The sequence below is a fragment of the Telopea speciosissima genome, chromosome 9 (genome assembly GCF_018873765.1).
Source record: "Telopea speciosissima isolate NSW1024214 ecotype Mountain lineage chromosome 9, Tspe_v1, whole genome shotgun sequence".
Classification (NCBI taxonomy): domain Eukaryota; kingdom Viridiplantae; phylum Streptophyta; class Magnoliopsida; order Proteales; family Proteaceae; genus Telopea; species Telopea speciosissima.
In genome coordinates this window covers 26765584-26784520 of record NC_057924.1, presented here as the reverse complement: position 1 = coordinate 26784520, position 18937 = coordinate 26765584, and the positions used below count along the sequence as shown (strand labels likewise).

The 18937-nt window shown below is 37.7% G+C and overlaps 1 protein-coding gene across 1 annotated transcript in view; it reads left to right on the top strand.

Moving 5' to 3' along the window:
• LOC122640681 (rab3 GTPase-activating protein non-catalytic subunit) overlaps nucleotides 1-18092 on the top strand; it is a 35018-nt gene extending 16926 nt beyond the window's left edge. The window contains exons 4-8 of the mRNA XM_043833908.1: nucleotides 7259-7320; nucleotides 7487-7644; nucleotides 15576-15724; nucleotides 15811-15948; nucleotides 17848-18092. Of these exons, the coding sequence (XP_043689843.1) occupies nucleotides 7259-7320; nucleotides 7487-7644; nucleotides 15576-15724; nucleotides 15811-15948; nucleotides 17848-18033 (693 nt within the window). The 3' untranslated portion in view covers nucleotides 18034-18092. The remainder of the gene's footprint in view (nucleotides 1-7258; nucleotides 7321-7486; nucleotides 7645-15575; nucleotides 15725-15810; nucleotides 15949-17847) is intronic.
• The last annotated feature ends 845 nt before the right edge of the window (nucleotides 18093-18937 follow it).

Sequence of the window (18937 nt, the reverse complement as noted above, 5' to 3'; positions counted from 1 at the left end):
GCATATTCCTAAATTCACTACTAATCTTCTCTCTATTAGTAGTATTACCAAAAATCTGAATTGCAAAGTAACCTTTTTTCCAACTCATTGTGTTTTTCTGGAACTGGATTCGGGGAAGACGATTGGATCGGGTAGTGTGCACGGTGGATTGTACCTGCTTGATGATGGACTTCCTCTTTCAAGAGCATTACTTTCTTCATTATGTCGACCATCTTCATTCTCCTCTGAGTTACACCAATGGCATTTTAGATTAGGACACCCCTCTTAGGAACTTTATCTCATTTATTTTCATCATTAGTTAAAAATTGTAATAAGGAAGAATTTTTTTGTGAGGCTTATGTCTTGGCCAAACAGACACGTTCCAATTATCCTATTTCTAATAAAAGATGTTCTTCCCTATTTAATTTGGTTCATACTGATGTGTGGGGTCCTAGCCGTAAAGTTTCTCTTTCGGGTCATCGATGGTTTGTCACTTTCATAGATTGTTATTCTAGGTTCACTTGGGTCTATATGATGCACACAAAAGCTGAAGTTTTTTCCTGTTTTCAGTACGTTCACAAGATGGTTCAGACCCAATTTAATTCTGCTCTCAAAGTCTTGCGAAGTGATAATGGGGCAGAGTATATGGAAGGTCAGTTCTAAAAATACCTGGCTACCCATGGCATTTTACATCAGACTAGTTGTGTTGATACTCCAGCCCAGAATGGTGTGGCTGAGAGAAAAAATCGCCATCTCTTGGAGGTGGCTAGAGCACTTATGTTTGCTCGAAATGTTCCCTCTTTTTCTTGAGGGGATGCTGTCCTTATTGCAGCCTATTTAATTAATAGGCTGCCCACTCGGGTACTTGGTTCCAAGTCCCCTGTCGAGCTTCTACATGGCCCTTTCTTTTTTATTGTTCCCCCTAGGGTGTTTGGCTGTGTTTGTTATACTAGGGATACTAAATCCGCTGGTAAACTTGAGCCCTGCAGTCTCCACTGCATTTTCTTGGGTTACTTTGCCATCCAAAAAAAAGGTACAAATGCTATTACCCTCCTGCTCGACGTACCATGGTGAGTATGGATGTTGTCTTTCATGAGACTCTCTCTTACTATTCGTCCCCACCTCTTCAGGGGGAGAGTGTTAGTGAAGATGTGCTGACCATAGAACCTCCCCTTCCATATGTTCACAATGAGTCTGTTTCTGTTCCTCCTATTCCTAATCCTTCCTCTGCCTCAGGGGGAGAGATTCCTATATAGGGGGAGACATCACAGATAATATTGACATTCCTATTCAAGGGGAGACAACTCCAGTCTGGCAAACTCCAATCCAGAAAACCATTAATGAATTTCAGAGGAGGATTAATGATTCTAATGTGCAAACTTATACAAGAAAACATAAGCAACTTCAATCCACTGCAGCCCATTCAGTTGTCGAACCTGGATCCAGAATCTGCTTCTCCACCTGGTAATACTTCTTCTCTTGATCTACCTATTGCTATTCGCAAAGGTGTCAGGGCTTGCACTAAGCACCCTATATCCCATTTTGTTTCCTATGACTCCCTTTCTCCATATTTTCATGCTTTTGTTTCTTCCCTTTCTTCTGTTCGTATTCCTAACAATTGGCAAGAAGCTCTATCAGATGAAAAGTGGAAGACAGCAATGATGGAAGAAATGGAAGCCCTGAAAAAAAAAATGATACTTGGGATCTTGTGGTTCTTCCACCAAGGAAAAGGACTGTTGGATGCAAATGGGTGTTTGTGGTGAAACAGAAGGTGGATGGCACCGTGGATAGATATAAGGCACGACTCATGGCAAAGGGGTTACTCAGACATATGGGATTGATTACCAGGAGACCTTTGCCCCTGTTGCAAAGCTGAATACTGTTCGAGTTTTGTTATCTTGTGCAGTCAATCTTAGATGGGATTTACAGCAGTTGGATGTGAAGAATGCTTTCCTAAATGGAGAACTGGATGAGGAGGTGTATATGGACATTCCACCATGGTTCTCTTGTGACAAAACTCAAGGCAAAGTGGGTAAATTGAAGCGTGCACTTTATGGGCTGAAGCAGCCACCTAGAGCGTGGTTTGGCCTGTTTCACAAGGCCATGGTTTCTGTGGGCAAGCAGAGTAATGCTGATCACACTCTCTTTATAAAGAGGGTTGGTCTCACTATTCTTATAGTCTATGTTGATGACATTGTGGTTACTGGCAATGATGGTAATGAGATCAGTTGTTTGAAGACCTTTCTTGGGCAGGAGTTTGAGATTAAAGATCTAGGAAAGCCACGGTACTTTCTTGGGATTGAAGTTGCTAGATCTTCACTGATGTTGATTGGGCTGGTTCTACAGATCGCAAGTCTATCTCTGGGTATTGTTCTTTTGTAGGTGGCAATCTTGTCACTTGGCATAGCAAGAAGTATAATGTGGTGGCTCTTTCTAGTGCTGAAGCAGAATTTAGTGCTATGGCATAAGGCATTTGTGAGTTACTTTGGCTGAAAGTTTGCTATAAGATCTTGGTGTTCCTATTCATCTTCCTATGTTGCTGTACTGTGACAACAAGGCTGCAATCAGCATTGCACATAACGCAGTACAGCATGATCGTACCAAGCATGTTGAAGTGGATAGACATTTCATCAAGGAAAAATTGGAAGAAGGGCTGATTTGTGTTCCCTTTGTGAAGTCTGTGTCTGCCAGGTTGTTTCATCTTAATCTAGTCAAGTTGGGCATGATTGACATATGTGCTCCAATTGAGGGGGAGTGTTGAATAATGTATACCAGAATACCGTGGGGGTATTCTAGTCCTTTTGGGTTTAGTTTATTATTTTTTATGTATTGCTAACTCTACTAGTTAGAGTCGGCTATAGCAGGGACAGTTCTGTCCTTTAGTTTGTAATTTCCCCTTTATAAATAGAAGCTTGTTGATCGATCTGATCATTCAAGCCATTCACTCAATTTGTGTTTTGCTAACAATAGGAGATAGAGAGGTTGCAGGAAATCAACAGAACAACAAGGTAGAAGAGGATAAAGAAAGAGAGAAGATGGGAGAAAGGTTTTTTTTTGGGGGGGGGGGGGATATGACTTGGTATCACCACCAAGCCTAGGTCAGCTTCACCACCAGCCAAACCAAAGCTTCACGACCTTGGGTTGCTCTTGTTTCACCACAAGGGCTGCTGCTCCATTGAAGAAGACACAATTGCTTGACTGCTAAAATTGTGGGCTGTAGTATCCCTTCCCTTTTTATTTATAAAATTTGAAAGGAGTGCTGTTACCTCTGGTAGGTTTCACGAATCCACTATTACAATAACTAATTCTGGGGCCGATAACTAGCTGATGTAGACTAATTCTGAGCCAGGAAAATCCAGCAGGAAATTAGCTTGAACAGGATCAAGTTAGAATAGTCAAAGGAGAATTTATATAACTCAATGAAGAAAACTTCAGCAAAAAAAATTCAGATTTGTCAGAAACTATAGTTGATGGATTATTTCAGCAAATAGAATGGGCCTTCAAAGTTTGACTGGAATCTGAGAACAAATTAGTAGTATTCTGAGAAATCTTACTGCAACTAGGAAAACTGGAAAGCAAACAGAATTGCAGCGATTCAGTTATCAGAATCAGGATCAAATCAGAAGTTTTGAGAACTATAGATTGCAGAATCACAGAGTAGAACTGAACTTATAGCCAGCAGCAGCGGAACTGAAACTAAAACAAGAGCAGATCTGAATTATTGGCTAGGATAATTTGAGATGCTAATCTGAATATTTGTGAGAAGTAGAACAAGAGAATCAACAAACAAACTGAAGTCAAACCAGCGGAATATTGCAGTAATAAGCATAGTTGTCAAGGCGACTAAGTTACCCAATGCGTTGGAGGAGCACCTAGGTGCCTTTTAAGATGCAATATATATAATATAGCAATGATTATTTTATTTAATTATGCTTGTATGTAACATAGAAGCATATCAATGCAATATGATAATATGCTAGTAATGCCTAATATGGGAAAACCAACAATATAATAAATAAAGCATAGGATGCAATATAAGTATATTCATCAAAAAACAAAGCAATAAACATAAATCAACGTAAACTTGTGGAGTGTTGAAAAATTGATATAATATAAGGTGTGCTGTCACAAGGCCACAATATGATGCGTAGGCACAAGGGTGTCCAAGGCGGTCACTTTTCTTGCATCATTCAAGGCATGCTGTTGCCCTGGATGGCTAGGCGATGCCTGGACAACTATGGTAATAAGATAATGGAATAGATTCTAAAATTCTAGAGAAACAGTAAAATTGTAAGATATAAGATAGGTTAGATCTGAATTGAATCTTTAGAATGGAGAGATAGGTAAGAAGGATAGATAACAGGTTAGGAATCCATCAAAGCCTATGAAGAGAATACAACAAGTGCTCCTTTGTCTTCACTTGGAATCCACCAGGTAAGCAACACTGAATCCACAAAGGTGGTCTGAAATCTATAGAACCAAATCAGAAAATCTGGAAGTTTTATTTCTTCAAATCAATGGATATGGCCTATGGCCAGTATATTGTACATATATTTATACCTACTCTAGAAGCCTGTGATTGGCTTAGGAGAGAGCTTCCATCATCCAACCAATAGGAAATAAGAGCTTCCATCATCCAACCGATGGAAATAGGAGCTTCCACCATCCAACCAGTAGGAAAGTTCCAATATAATCTAATAAATTGAAAATCCTAGGCAAATCAAAAGGAAAAAGTCATTCCTCTAGAGAGACTTGGTGGTGGGATGATGAGGTTCAAGACTTCAAGCAGCCATTAAGACTAAGAAAGCTAGTTTTAAGACATGACAAAGGACTAAGGATGTAGATAATCAAAAAAGGTATAAATTTGCCAGAAATGAAGCTAAAAAGATTGTGGGAAAAGCAAGGGTGAACAAAAATATGAAGATCTTTATAACAAGCTGAGCATAAAGGGGAAAAGGCTATCTCTATAAGATAGCTAAAATGAGGGAAAGGAAGAGTAGAGATCTAGACCATATTAGATGTATTAAAAGTGAAGATGGTAAAGTACTAATAAGGGATGAGGATATTAAGCAGAGATGGAAATATTATTTCTACAACCTATTAAATGAAGACAATTCGAGTAATAGTGTCCAGACTGCACTCCCCATCAAGACTCCACATGTTGTAGATATGTACGAAAGATTAGGGTGTCTGAAGTAAAAGAAGCTTTAAGGAGGATGAAAGTAGGTAAGGCACTAGGCCCAAATGAGGTCCTAATAGAAATATGGAAGATATTAGGAATCTGTGGTTTACCTTAGCTAACCAAGCTGTTTAAAAAGATTGTGTAAAAAAGGGCGTACCCAATGCATGAGCCTCCCACCACTGCGGGGTTCGGGGAGGGTCATAATATACGCAGCCTTACCCCTACTTTCGCAAAGAGGCTATTTCCAGACTCGAACCCGTAACCACTTGGTCACAATGGAGCAACCTTTACCGTTGCACCAAGGCCTACCCTCTGCTTAATAAGATTATGAACACTAGGAAAATGCCAGATGAATGGAGGAGGAGTATTATGGTTCCGATTTACAAAAATAAAGGTGAATTCAAAGCTGTAATAACTATAGAGGCATAAGACTAATGAGTCATACTATGAAATTATGGGAGAGTGGAGATTGAGCTCGAGGTTTTGGCTGGCAGGTTTATTGAAACCCACCTGAGACAACACACTACTATTACAGAGAACTAATTTGATTTTATGCCAGGAAGATCCACGGTAGAAGCTATTTACTTACGAGACTCATGGAAAGATTTACAGATTGCAAGAAAGATCTCCATATGGTCTTTATTGACGTAGAAAAGGCTTACGACAGAGTCCATAGAGAGTTAATTTAACAGGTACTAGAGAAGAGAAGTTTTTCAAATAAATATGTGGACATAATTAAAGAATTGTATGATGGTGTGGTGACAAGTGTAAAACCTATTGGGGGGCCAAGGTAGTGAATTCCCAATTACAATTGGGTTACATCAAGGATAAGCTTTATACCCTTATTTGTTTGCGTTTATCATGGATGACTTAACCATAGACATTCAAGATGAGGTTCCTTGGTGTGTGTTTTTTTCCTGATGATATTGTTTTGGTGGATGAGACAAAAGTAGGGATTAACGCCAAGTTGGAGTTATGGAGATCAATCTTGGAATCAAAAGGTTTTAAGATAAGTAGAACAAAGAAAGAGTATATGGTGTGTAACTTTAGTTATATTAGGACGGAAAATGAGGTGGTGAAATTGATGAGACGGAGATTTTGCAAATTGATTATTTTAGGTATCTGGGCTCAATTATAAATAAAGAAGATGATATAGAGGATGGTGTTTCATAGAGTATTAAAATAGGATGGATGATGTGGACAAGTGCATCCAGAGTGTTGTGTGATCGACGTATTCCTTTAAAACTCGAAAGAAGATTTTATGAAACAGTCATGCGACTGGCTATGATGTATGGTGTAGAATGTTGGGCAGTTAAGAAGCATCATGTAGATAAACTCATTGTAGTGGAGATGTGGATGTTGAGATGGATGTGTGGCAAAACTAAGAAGGATAAAGTAAGGAATGATCATATTAGAGCTGATTTGGGAGTATCTCTAATACATGATAAGCTATGAGAAATTTGTTTGAGGTGGTATGGCCATGTTCAACGGATGCCTTTGGATGTTCCAGTACGGAGAGTGATGTGATTCAGATTGAAGGAACTAAAAGAGCCAGGGGGAGACCTAAAATGTCCCTAAGAGAAGTGGTGAGCAAAGACATGCATAGCTTAGGCCTTGTATCAAGTATGACCTCGAAGAGAGCTGATTGGAGGACAAGGATCCATGTAGCCGACCCCATTTAGTTGGGATAAGGCTGAGTAGTTGTTGTTATTATTGTATATTAACAATCAATAGAAAAAGGAGCCAACTCGGTTGGAATAAAATAATCCCAATTCAATATAGTCTTTACAATAAAAAATGTCTGTCATGCTGCCTGTGAGCTCTCATGACTGTCAAAAGCTACCGTCATGTCACAGTCAGATTCCAAAATTGGATGTTTTTGTCTTCCTTCAATGGTACTGCTTCTGGAAACTTGATTCTGCATCACGAGCTTATATAGTGGTCCCCTAAATGTTTCTCTAGCATTATTTGGAGGCATATGGAGAAATTATCCTGTCTCCTTCTAGTTTATTATCTACTTCAGTTGTTGATGATTGTAATGGGAAATTTCTGAAGTTATTCTGGTATTTGAATTCAGCTGCTTTTATTCTTGGGCAGTCAAGTCAATGTTACTATTGTGCAGTCACCATTGGAGTGGATGCTGTACTTTCAGCTTACAGGTGAGAGTGGTTGCATTTGGAAAATTTGCTGTCTTGCGTTAGTTCCTTCCCTTTTGAGTCTCATAAAAAATCTTAAAAATCTTATCTTACACAAAGACTCAACTCATTCTTTTAGAAGTGCAGATGATTTAATGTTTGGTTTAAGTTGCATTTCACTTGGTAACAGGCTTTCGGAAGACAGAAGCAGATCTTTAGTTGGAACCATTCTGTCAAAAGTTCTGCCTGCCACATTTTCAACATTGGCTTCCTTCTCTAAAATGATATGGCGAAGTGAGCAAACATCAACCGGAAAAACAGATGTGAAACCTCAGCCATTTGCTAGAGGTGAAGCCAATGTTTAGATTTACTGTTAATATCATGTTATGTGTAGGAAGGTTACTTTTTGTCACATTTCATCATGTAGAATAGTGTGAATGATCTATAGCTGACTTCATTGAAATGGTTAGAGAGTGCTAACAATTGATCTATGGTTCAAATCTTAGTTGCAACCCTAATCTGATTCTGTGTTTTTTATTACAACTTGCAAACTGTTTCCTTTTGAACTGAACTGTTTCCTGGATTGGGGTGATATATGAACAAAATTGGGTTTCAAGACAATCATATCTTTTCTTTTTTTTTCCTGATATCCGTGTTGGTTGAAGCAGGGACTATATTGATTGCAGATATTTGGTTCTGCATTATAGGCATAATGATGCAGATTAATCACCAAAATAGGCTTGTTTTATTAGGAATACGTCTAGGGTTGGGTTCTATACATGTTGGGTCTTTGGTCCCATGGGTTTTCAATGTACTAGGTCACTTTTATGGACCTAAAGTACGGGTACATAGGTTGCATATGGGATTAGCTCTAGACTTAATTTATTTTTATGTTTTAGTGTTTTCACCGGTTCAATTTAAGTGACTTAAGTTACCTTTTTTTTTTATTTAATGTAATTTTGTTTTTCTTTGGGTCCACACCTCCCACGAATTAGTCAAGGGAGGTGATATTAGAGTTAGCTGGTTAGGAGTATTTAAATTCTTAGGCTGCATAGGAGTAAGGCCATTGGCCACCTATATATACTAATAAAATCGTGGGAGATGCACATTACCTCTGAATTTTGAAAAAAAACTCTCTTTTCAGCCACTGCTCTGCAACTTATTCTTCGTTGCTGAAGATTGTCTTGTGTGTGATTAAGACTAGTGGGATTGGTGTTTGATCCAATCGATACCTTGCAGTGTGAAGCCTGGGTGGTTCTTTTGAACCTCTTTTTCAAGTTACTTGAAGATTTCTTTGAAGTTCTAGTTAAAGATCCATTTTTATTCAAGTTTCATCCTCAAACAAACTGCTGCCAAGAGTAATCTGCAGCTACAGTAAGTTTGAGACATCCCTATTCCCATTCTTTTTCTTCTAATCTTTAACAACCCCAACCCTAGTTTTCCCCTTTGTTGTTTCAGTTTCCCATACCCTAAATTCCCCACAGACCTAACCAGCCATCAGAACTTGATCAAACTTCAACCACAACACCCTTGCCCATAAGGAGAACTCGATCTCCCTTGCTGCCCTCTCCAACCATTGAAACCCTAATTCCCACCATCTCAAATCAATTCCCAAAAACCCTAAGGCCTTGTTTGTTTGACGGAGAAAAGTGAAAAAGGTAAAAAGGAGTGGGAAACTTGTACTTGTTTCCCACAAACTACCACAAATGTGATTGTTTGGTTAGATGGGGTGGGAAACATCCAGACAGGCTCATTAAATGCATTTATTCTTGTCTAGTGAGGTGGCACCTCTCTTTTTCCCACCCCATTCATTTTTTAAGTCCTACCAATTTGGCACAATTCATGGAAAAGTTACTTTTGAGTCTATCTCTCTCTTCTTATTTCCTTTCTTTCCCATGGAATCCCACCCCATGTCCATTTCCTCTCTCCCACTAAATCCCACTCCACTACAAAATCCATATACCATTATTTCCTTTCCTTGTCAACCCAACCAACAACATGTAGGACCCACCTTCACAAGTTTCCCACCCCTTTTATCCGTCAAACAAACTAGGACTACATTACACAACCTACTCAGTGACATGATCCTGAAATGCTGGTAGGTTTGCATCTAAAGAATTTCATATGGTGAAGATAGTATCACCTAATTGTATTCAAGCACTCTATGATATCATCCATAGTTAAAGTTGACTTAATGTGTACTAACTTTGTGGAGTATTGGATTTTAGAATGCTTAAAGTGCATAATTACTGGGGTGTCAACAGTCCATAAGTTAGAGCAGTGCTACAGTATGGCCATTGTTACCCTACTTTAATATCCTCTTCTGCAACAGAGGATTAGGTTAGTTATTTTTTTTTTCATGGAAGTTTTCCAGTCATGGGCTCATTGTTGGCCTGTCCAAATATCAGATCTGACCTCTTTTTCTATTCCCAGATAATCTTGAATCTGAAGATGGGAGCCATGAAGTGAGGGTTTCATGGAACAAGCACTCGCGAGATCTCGCAAATATCTCGCTATTTCAAAAGCTTGAGATGAGTTGTTGGTTGAAATCGCATTTTACACCATTCAATAGGTGTCTGTATACCAAGATTTCCCACCGAGATGACCAAAACCACCGAGATCTCACCTCAAACACCATTATATGAGTGCCAGATTTCGACCGAGGTAAGATCTCGGTGGTTTTGATCATCTTGGTGGGAAATTTTGGTATACAGACACCTATTTATGCAAACCTTGGTATACAAACACTTATTTATGCCTATATCATTTAAGTAAATGTTTTTGTATAACATTTACTTAAGATATTATTCATAAATAAGCAAATACCCCATATTTGAATCGAATAAAAATAGCAAAAAATAAATTCCAAAAGGATAAAAAGTCAACCCCCCAGTTCAAGAACAGAAACTGGATTTTCGGCGCTAGGTGCAATTTTCAACTTCCTAATGTTGGGGTTTTTATAAAATCTAAAAAATTCCATAAATCTTAATATGGTAAAACATTGCTAAAAACCAAAAGTGTGATAAAATATTCATTTGTTTTGATGCCCAAAAAATATTTTCAAAGCTTTCCAACAAATCCAAGATTGCTTAAATCTGATTTATATTGAAGGAGTTATGTACTGGTCAAACTTAATTTGGTGTGCGCAAATGCTGTGAAAATCGCTCTGAATGAAAATATTTTTTTGGGCATCAAAACAAATGAATATTTTACCCCACTTTTGGTTTTTAGCAATGTTTTACTATATTAAGATTTATGAAATTTTTAGATTCGAGAAAACCCAACATTAGGAAGTTGAAAATTGAACCTACTGTCGAAAATTCAGTTTTTGTTCTTGAACTGGGGGGTTCACTTTTTATCCTTTTCGAATTTGATTATTTAACTATTTTTATTGGATTCAAATAGTGGGGTATTTGCTTATTTATGAATAATATCTTAAGTAAATGAAATACAAAAACATTTACTTAAATGATAGTTTGCATAAATAAGTGTCTGCCCTGGTCTCTGGCATAACTAAGTGTCTGTCATGGTTTCCCACTAAGTGAAACTCCTATTTGGACTTTGATTTTTCAAAATTTAATAGTGTCATTGTGTTTAAATGGCCCAAAATAGGTTGTATACCAACTTTCATGACCAAACTAGGTCTAAAACCCACCAAAACCAGCCATCGAGTTCAAAAAAATAAAATAAAATACCCCAACTCGCTGAGTTCTCGGCATAACTCGCTTTTTGGTCAGGTCGAAGCCTGTACTTGAGATGAGTTCTTGAACCTTGCTTGGTTTTCATGCTTGCCCTAAATAACATTGTTGTCATCAGCAGATAATGATGCTTGTGAGAACAGGCGGAACATGATTTGATGAAGCTAATACAAAAAAAAAGGGCGTACCCAGTGCACGAGGCTCCCGTCACTGCGGAGTCTGTGGAGATCATAATGTATGCAGCCTTACCTCTGCCCGCGACTACTAGGTCGCAATGGATCAACCTTACTATTGAACCGAGGTCTACCCTCTTGATGAAGCGAGTATAAAAGACAGAAATTTCATGCAAGTCCACGTATCAACATTGGTAACTTTCAAAAGCTACTATCCTTATACACATCTGCGGATTGTATTCAATTCTTATATTGGAGATGAATGTACAAAGTAGTAATGTATTCAACAGAGGTTGATTGTTTGTCCTAAAAGAGTCCTATTTTCCCTTGAATTTACTTGAGGAAAATCATTAATGTTATTTGATTTTTGGCATCTAAGGTAGGTATCAGCTTCTGCTCCTCCAATCTTTTGTGTTTTCATATTCTGTATATTTCCATGAGATCTTTTCTTATTAGGAACCTTTTAATCTATTTTTCCTGTTGGGGTTGGGAATTTTATACCTTGAATGAATTTTCATTGAGTTTTGTCCTTCACATGCTTGAATAGTTTTTTCATATTGCATGAAACAATGACACTACCATATTTGCCTGCCCTATTTCCAATAATTTGCTTCAAGGGATGGAGTTGCAGTATATAGTATTTTAATTACTGGGATAATAAACTGTGCATGCAACATGCATTCTTGTAATTTTATTGTACTTGTGACATTCTTGTGGAGACAGATTTTACTACAGCAACAACAACATAGCCTTATCCCAACTAAATGGGGTCGGCTACATGGTTCCTTGCTCTCCAATCAGCTCTGGTTGAAGTCATACATGATACAAGTCCTAACCTATGTATATCTTTCCTCACCACTTCTGCTATGGTTAATTTAGGCCTACCCCTGGCTCTTTTAGTTCCAACAATTTGAATCAAATCACTCCTTCGTACTGGAGCATCCTTAGGCCTTTGTTGCACATGGCTGTGCCACCTCAAACGACTTTCTTGTAACTTATAATTTATTGGAGCTACTCCCAAATTAGCTCTAATATAGTCATTCCTTAATTTATCCTTCCAACTTTTGCCACACATCCATCTCAACATTCTCATCTCTGCTACACTTAGTTGATCTATTTGTTGCTTTCTAGCTGCCCAACAGTCTGCACCATACATCATAGCCGGTCATATGACAATCCGATACACTTTTCCTTTAAGCTTTCAAGGAATACACCGATCACATAACACTCCGGATGCATCTCTCCATTTCATCCATCCTATTTTAATTCTATGAGCAACATCATCCTCTATATCACCTTCTTTATTTACTATTGAGCCCAAATATCTAAAATAATCATTTTGTGAAATTTCCCTCATCAATATTCACCACCTCATTAACCGTCCTAGTGTATCCAAAATTACACACCATATATTCCGTCTTTGCTCTACTTATGTTAAGACCTTTAGATTCCAAGGTTGATCTCCATACCTCCAACTTGGTGTTAATCCTTGTTTTTGTCTCATCTACAAAAATAATATTGTCAGAAAAAGCATACACCAAGGAACTTCATCTTGTATGCTTCTAGTTAAGTCATCTATGATAAGTGCAAACAAATAAGGGCTTAAGGCTGATCCTTGATGTAATCCTATTGTAATTGGGAATGTACTACCTTGACCCCCCATAATTCATACACTAGTCACCGCACCATCATACATATATTTAATTATGGCTATATTTTTACATAAAACCCTTCTCATCTCTAGTTTATGCCAGATTAACTCTCTAGGGACTCTATCATAAGCTTGTTCTACATCAATAAAGCTCATATGAAGATCCTTCTTGCCCTCTCTATATCTTTCGATGAGTCTCCTAAGTAAGAAAATAACTTCCATCGGTGATCTTCTTGGCATAAAACCAAGTTGGTTCTCTGAAATAGTAGTTTCCTTTCTCAGGTGGATTTCAATCATCCTCTCCAATAACTTTATGTATGAGTCATTAGTTTATGCCTCTATAGTTATTGCAACTCTAAATATCACCTTTATTTTTGTAAATCGGGACGACTATGTTTCTCTTCCATTCATATAGCATTTTTCTTGTGCTCATAATCTTATTAAACAACTTGGTTAGCCAAGATAAACCACAAATTCCTAAACTATTCCATACTTTTATTGGGATCCTGTCTGGTCCTGGAGCCTTGCCTACTCTCATCTTGAAAGTTCTTTAATTTTAGACACCTTAATTTTGCATATATATCTATGACATGAGGTGTCTAGATGAGTAATGTAGTCTTCCACGACACTATTACTCGGAATGATTTCATTTAGTAGGCTATGGAAATACTCTTTCCATCTCTCCTTAATGCCTTCATCCCTTACTAGTACTCTACCGTCTTTACTTTTAATACATCTAACATGGTTGAAATCTTTACTCCTCCTTTCTCTCATCCTAGCTATCCTATATTTAATTTTTTTCTCCTTTGTGTTTAGATTGTTATAAAGAACTACATATTTGTTCACACTTGTTTTCCCCCACAATCTTCTTAGCTTCATTTCTTGCAAATTTGTTCTTTTTAAGATCCTCTACCTTCTTAGTCGTTTACCATGTCTTGAAACTAGCTTTCTTAAAGTTAATGGCTACTTGAACCTCATCATCCCACTACCAAGTCTCCTTGGGGGCATGATGGATCCCTTTTGAATCTCCTAGGATCTCTTTAGCAACCTTCTTAATACAAGTTGTCATCTCATTCTATATCGTATTAGTGTCTACCTCAAAGTCCCACTGATGTAGATCAAATTATGAAGAAAAGAGGCCAAAACAGTGTTCACGACACTGTTCACGTGAACAGTGTCACAGCCCCTTACTTTGCACTAGTGGAGTATTATTAGAAGATCCTGTGGGGCCCAAGACCAGATTGCATAGACTTTTTTAGAATAGTCAATTTTGTCTGTGGAGATTTAGAAGTTTAATTTAGTTTCTAATTTCAGATTTAGAAAGTAGGCTTAAGTTTCTATTTTATTAGTTTCTAATTTGTTTTAGTTTCTATTTTGTAGCTGAATTATAAAGCCAAGTAGATATAGTTAATTTCTCTTAGGATATAGTAGTTTCTAATTTATTGAGTTTGTATTTTTGTTCAGTTTTATTTTTGGAAGTTCTATTGTAATCCGGCCTATTAAAAGGCATCAGATTTTAATGAAAGTCAGAATTTAGAGAAAAGAATATTTTGGCCATTTAGCCATCGAGCATGGGAGCTTCTCCTTTGCTGCAATAGCTGAGATAGCTGTGGGTGAGAGGCCCATTCCCCTACCTCCCTTCTCTTCTTCTATCCCTCTGTTCCTTTCCCTGTTTGAGTTCTTTTATTGCAACCCCTATGAAGACTTTCTCCTTGTTCAGAAGACCATTTTAACCTTGCTGTTGCTGCCTTGTTGCTGCTGTGTCTCTGCTGCAGATTTCAAGTTCTCCTTGCTGTCTGTGCTCCCAGATTTGAAGCTGCACTTGAGGAGGCCATAACTCTCCAACCAGTCATCAACTTAGGCTGATTTTTGGAGGACACATCCACTCCACATCACCATCACTTGATCTCCATCTCCCCCCCCCCCCCCCCATCTCACTGTCACAAGTCACAACCCTTCATTCTCACACACTTTCTAATTTTCTGATTTCACTTTCTAATTTCATTCCACCCATCAATCCATCAATCTACCCATCAGAATTGATCCAAACTTGTTGGGAAGAGTCACCACACCAAGTACTACCTTCGGTTGCAACTGGGAACATCCACAGCATATTTTGGAAGGTTTTTCTTTAACCTTCTAATTTGGTGCTTCTCTGATATCTTCACATCAGGCCACCAAAGTTTATTCGAATTTTTAGGGCAACTTCTTCCTACCATTCTCTACCTTCGATCCAAAGGAGGTGTCCATCTGTTGGCTGGTTTGACTAAACCCTAAACCTTCTAATTTCTGGCCTAGTTCTATTCTTTATTTTGTGGTTTTTTGGGATTGGTTTCAGTCTTACATTACCCACTTTCCTTGTTTGACCACTTTATTAGTAAATGAATTCAAGGAATCTCCTTTGAAGTCCACCACTTTCTCTTACGGCAAGTAGGCTCCCTTATCTTACGATTCTGCGTAAATAGGCAGATATCCATGATCACCAATCTATGTTGAGTGGTCACTCTCCTCAGGTATAACCATATAGCCCTTACAAAACAATTTATTGTACCTTCTAGTTAGGAAGAAATCTATTTGTTGTATAATAATTTCATGAAACAGAAATCTATCGGACCCTCGGTATATAACCTTACAAAGATTTTGTTATTATAAATTTATGATAATATATTCCTGTTTCCTGAAATTATTATATTGCAAAAGTTCTAAGTTACTGTTTCTATAACAAATAGTTTTTGACTGACTCCCACCTTGTGACAGCATCTCCTTTGACGTGCTTAAAAGATAATCCAAGAAAAGGAGAGAAACTCACTCTGTCACCTAGTGGTAAATTAGCAGCTATTACGGATTCACTTGGTCGTATTTTACTGCTAGACACTCAGGCACTTGTTGTTGTGCGACTATGGAAGGTTTTCTTTCCCCACTGACTAAGTTTATTTCTCACTAGGATCATTGGGATTTTTCTCCCTGACATTAGAGTTCTTTTTTTTATCAGGGATATCGTGATGCTTGCTGCCTTTTTACGGAGATGTTAGTTGATAATACAACATCATCAACTTCTTATTATGAACACTCGAAGAGTGACTATTGCCTATGTCTTGCTATTCATGCACCTCGGAAAGGAATAGTTGAGGTATATCCTTCTTCATTGGAACAGTTCTGAAGTGTCTTCTTCTGCCTTTCCTTCATTTGTGTAATTGGTTTCACTTTTAGATCTCAGAAAAGGGCTGTATTGCAAGATTATATATTTTTCATGGAACTGAAGTTTGTTTGATAAGTGTTACTGGTCATCATTCATTAATGTTGTCATATGAAACTTGCTCGAACTTCTCCATTAATGTTGAAGCAAGAAACTATTGTTTTTGAAACCATTCCATGCTAATAAAACCGAAGAATGTGTTAAAATCTTAAGACTGTTTCCAAGTAATCACTTGTGCAAAATAACTAAGTTCTTACCTAAAAAGCTAATTAGTTGCTTAGCATTTTAAAAGCCTGGTGCTCTTAAATAATCCAAAAGAGTGAAAGATGCATTGTGGTTGCCATCCAAATAGTTTTTTTTTTTTTACTTTTGAGGTTTTCTATCTTTAGTCTCTCTTATTTTAGCAAATTCCTTCCCTAAGATTAACTGTTAGAAAATCATCCTCTTCTTTGTGATTTTGGTTTTACTCTAATTTCGTTTCAGTTCTTGGGAATACCACCCATAACATCCATTGGATCCCCATGCCAAATATCCTGTTTTTGACCACTATCAGTTTTTTTAATCCTTTACTTATGATTGGGTCAGTCTTCTGATTTCAAGCCTAAGTTTATTCTCTCAGAAATCTTATAATCTTTGTCGTCTCAACAACTTAGAACCATTAACATTTCAATCAAGTATTTCCAATGAGTTATTTGTCTGAGTCTATATCAATGATGTATTTATCATTCTATCGTAGGGAATAGGGATTGAGTTTCTAATTCCTTCACTCTATGTTTAATCAACTTAGAATTGCATTTCTTTTTAAAAAAATGTATCTATTCTTCGCAATTACACAGATTTATATATATTGCCATTGTGTTGATCAACTTGTATTATAACATATGCAGCTTGACCACTTCCTGAGTGATTTCTTAGATGTTATCTATTTTAGGGTGTTAAATGCTTTATCTTACCAGAGTTCATGGTATGATTGAAGCTTGACAAACCAAAAAAAAAAAAAAAAAATAGCGTCTGAGTGCATGAGACTCCTGCTACAGCAGTGTCTGGAAGGGGCAAATGTACACAGCCGTACCTGCTTCCTGAAGAGGCTGTTTCCATATGATTGAAGCTCAATAATTCTCATAATCCTTCAATATAATATTGGTATTGAATCAAGAGGAAGGCATTCGTACACGGGAGATTCTCCCATCAACTCCATCAAATAAGGGGTGCAGGGGCTTTTATGTCATTTTAGATTGGCATTATGCCAATCTGACTGCATTTAATGAAGGTCGTGCACATGGATGGCTGTGCATGAAAACTTTTGCCTTGAATCAATTACTTATAATGATTAAATAATGCCTGGATGACAAAAGAAGTGATTTGAAACTGGACACCCTACAGTGGCCACAAGAAGTTCGGCACTTACAACTGACTGTTGCTTAACCTCCCACACTTCACCCACATGTGTGACTGCATTTACATGTGCAAAATACAATGCAGGGATTAGAAAGCTAATCTCCACTCATGACCTCTCAAGGTTTGTAGTCCCACTTCTATCATCCATAGCGTACCATATTTCCCACAAACTATTGTATCTTATGCAGCTGCACTTTGTGATTCGGAATGAAATCCTCTCCAGCACGCATCCGACGGCTGGAGGCACTCAGGGTGCGTACTCGGGTGCTCTGAGCCATTGGATGTGCGCTGGAGAGGATCCGGGTCCTTGTGATTCGACAAGTTTCCTTTTACACTTTTAGCCCTTTTCTAGTTTGAATGTCTTTTGCTTTTCTGAAGTAAATTGTAGTGCTTCTTTATCTGAAGAATCTAAATCCTTGCATGGAATGCATGCAGGTCTGGAAGATGCGAACTGGACCCCGTCTTCTAACCATTCACTGTCCAAAAGGTAGTAGAATCCTTCAACCTACCTATAGGTTTGGTTCATCATCAGCATCTCCATCATCTTATGTTCCTCTTGAAGTTTTCTTGTTGAATGGAGACTCTGGTCAATTATCTGTTCTGAATCGCTCTCTCAATTGAGAAGAACTAATATTATTTTATCATAATTTGATCAAATTCATGGGTTTCTGCTTTTCCAACACCAATTCCATCTGTTTGGATCATGTATATTTTGTTTGGACCGAGTTTCTCTTCACCCATGGTTAAAAGAGAATCTATTCACACACCTCTTTTATTGCGGTTGGATGGGACTGTTCACCCACTTTAATGGCATTTTCGGAATTTGTTATAGTAGTTGGAGAAAATATGACCATCGATACTCTCACTATTCTCTTCACATAGAATTGGAAATTTCCTGGACTTCTGTTCTGTATACTTCAACTGGACCAATTGTCAAAGTTGGTGTTAAAAAAAAAAATGATGTTCGACCTTCTACCAGGGAAATATATGAGAAGCCATATGGTTGAGTGGGGACATTGAACTCATCGAGGGGACCTATTCAACCATTTGATTGCTAGATCAGCTCTCAATGTGATTGCTAAAATTTGTAGAGTGACTTCAAGATTTTCCCTTGAAGCTTAGCATGACCAATTTGATAGCCCAAGACAAAGCTGAGCTCACCTGTGGCTTCATCAAGCTGCTTTTGTTTGTCATAAAATAAATGGCAAAAGATTACTGGTCGCGTGGCCCTTGCACCAGTGTAGGGACCAATGAGAGCACGTGTAAGGGTGTCAACATGAATGTGATTTTTTGTTCCACGGGGTGGGGTTGTAATATTGTGCGTTCTTGTTTCTGGGCATAGGATCCACACGTTTAGCTGGTGTTCTTTTTTCCTTACATATTTTATTGGATTTTTTGGAAATTAATATAAAATTTTAAGGTGAAAAATAAATTTTTTTATTGAAATACAATATAAAAAGTAGGGACATAACATTCATCTTAAAATTTATGATATTTTCCAAAATAGTGATGTTATCTTGGTCAT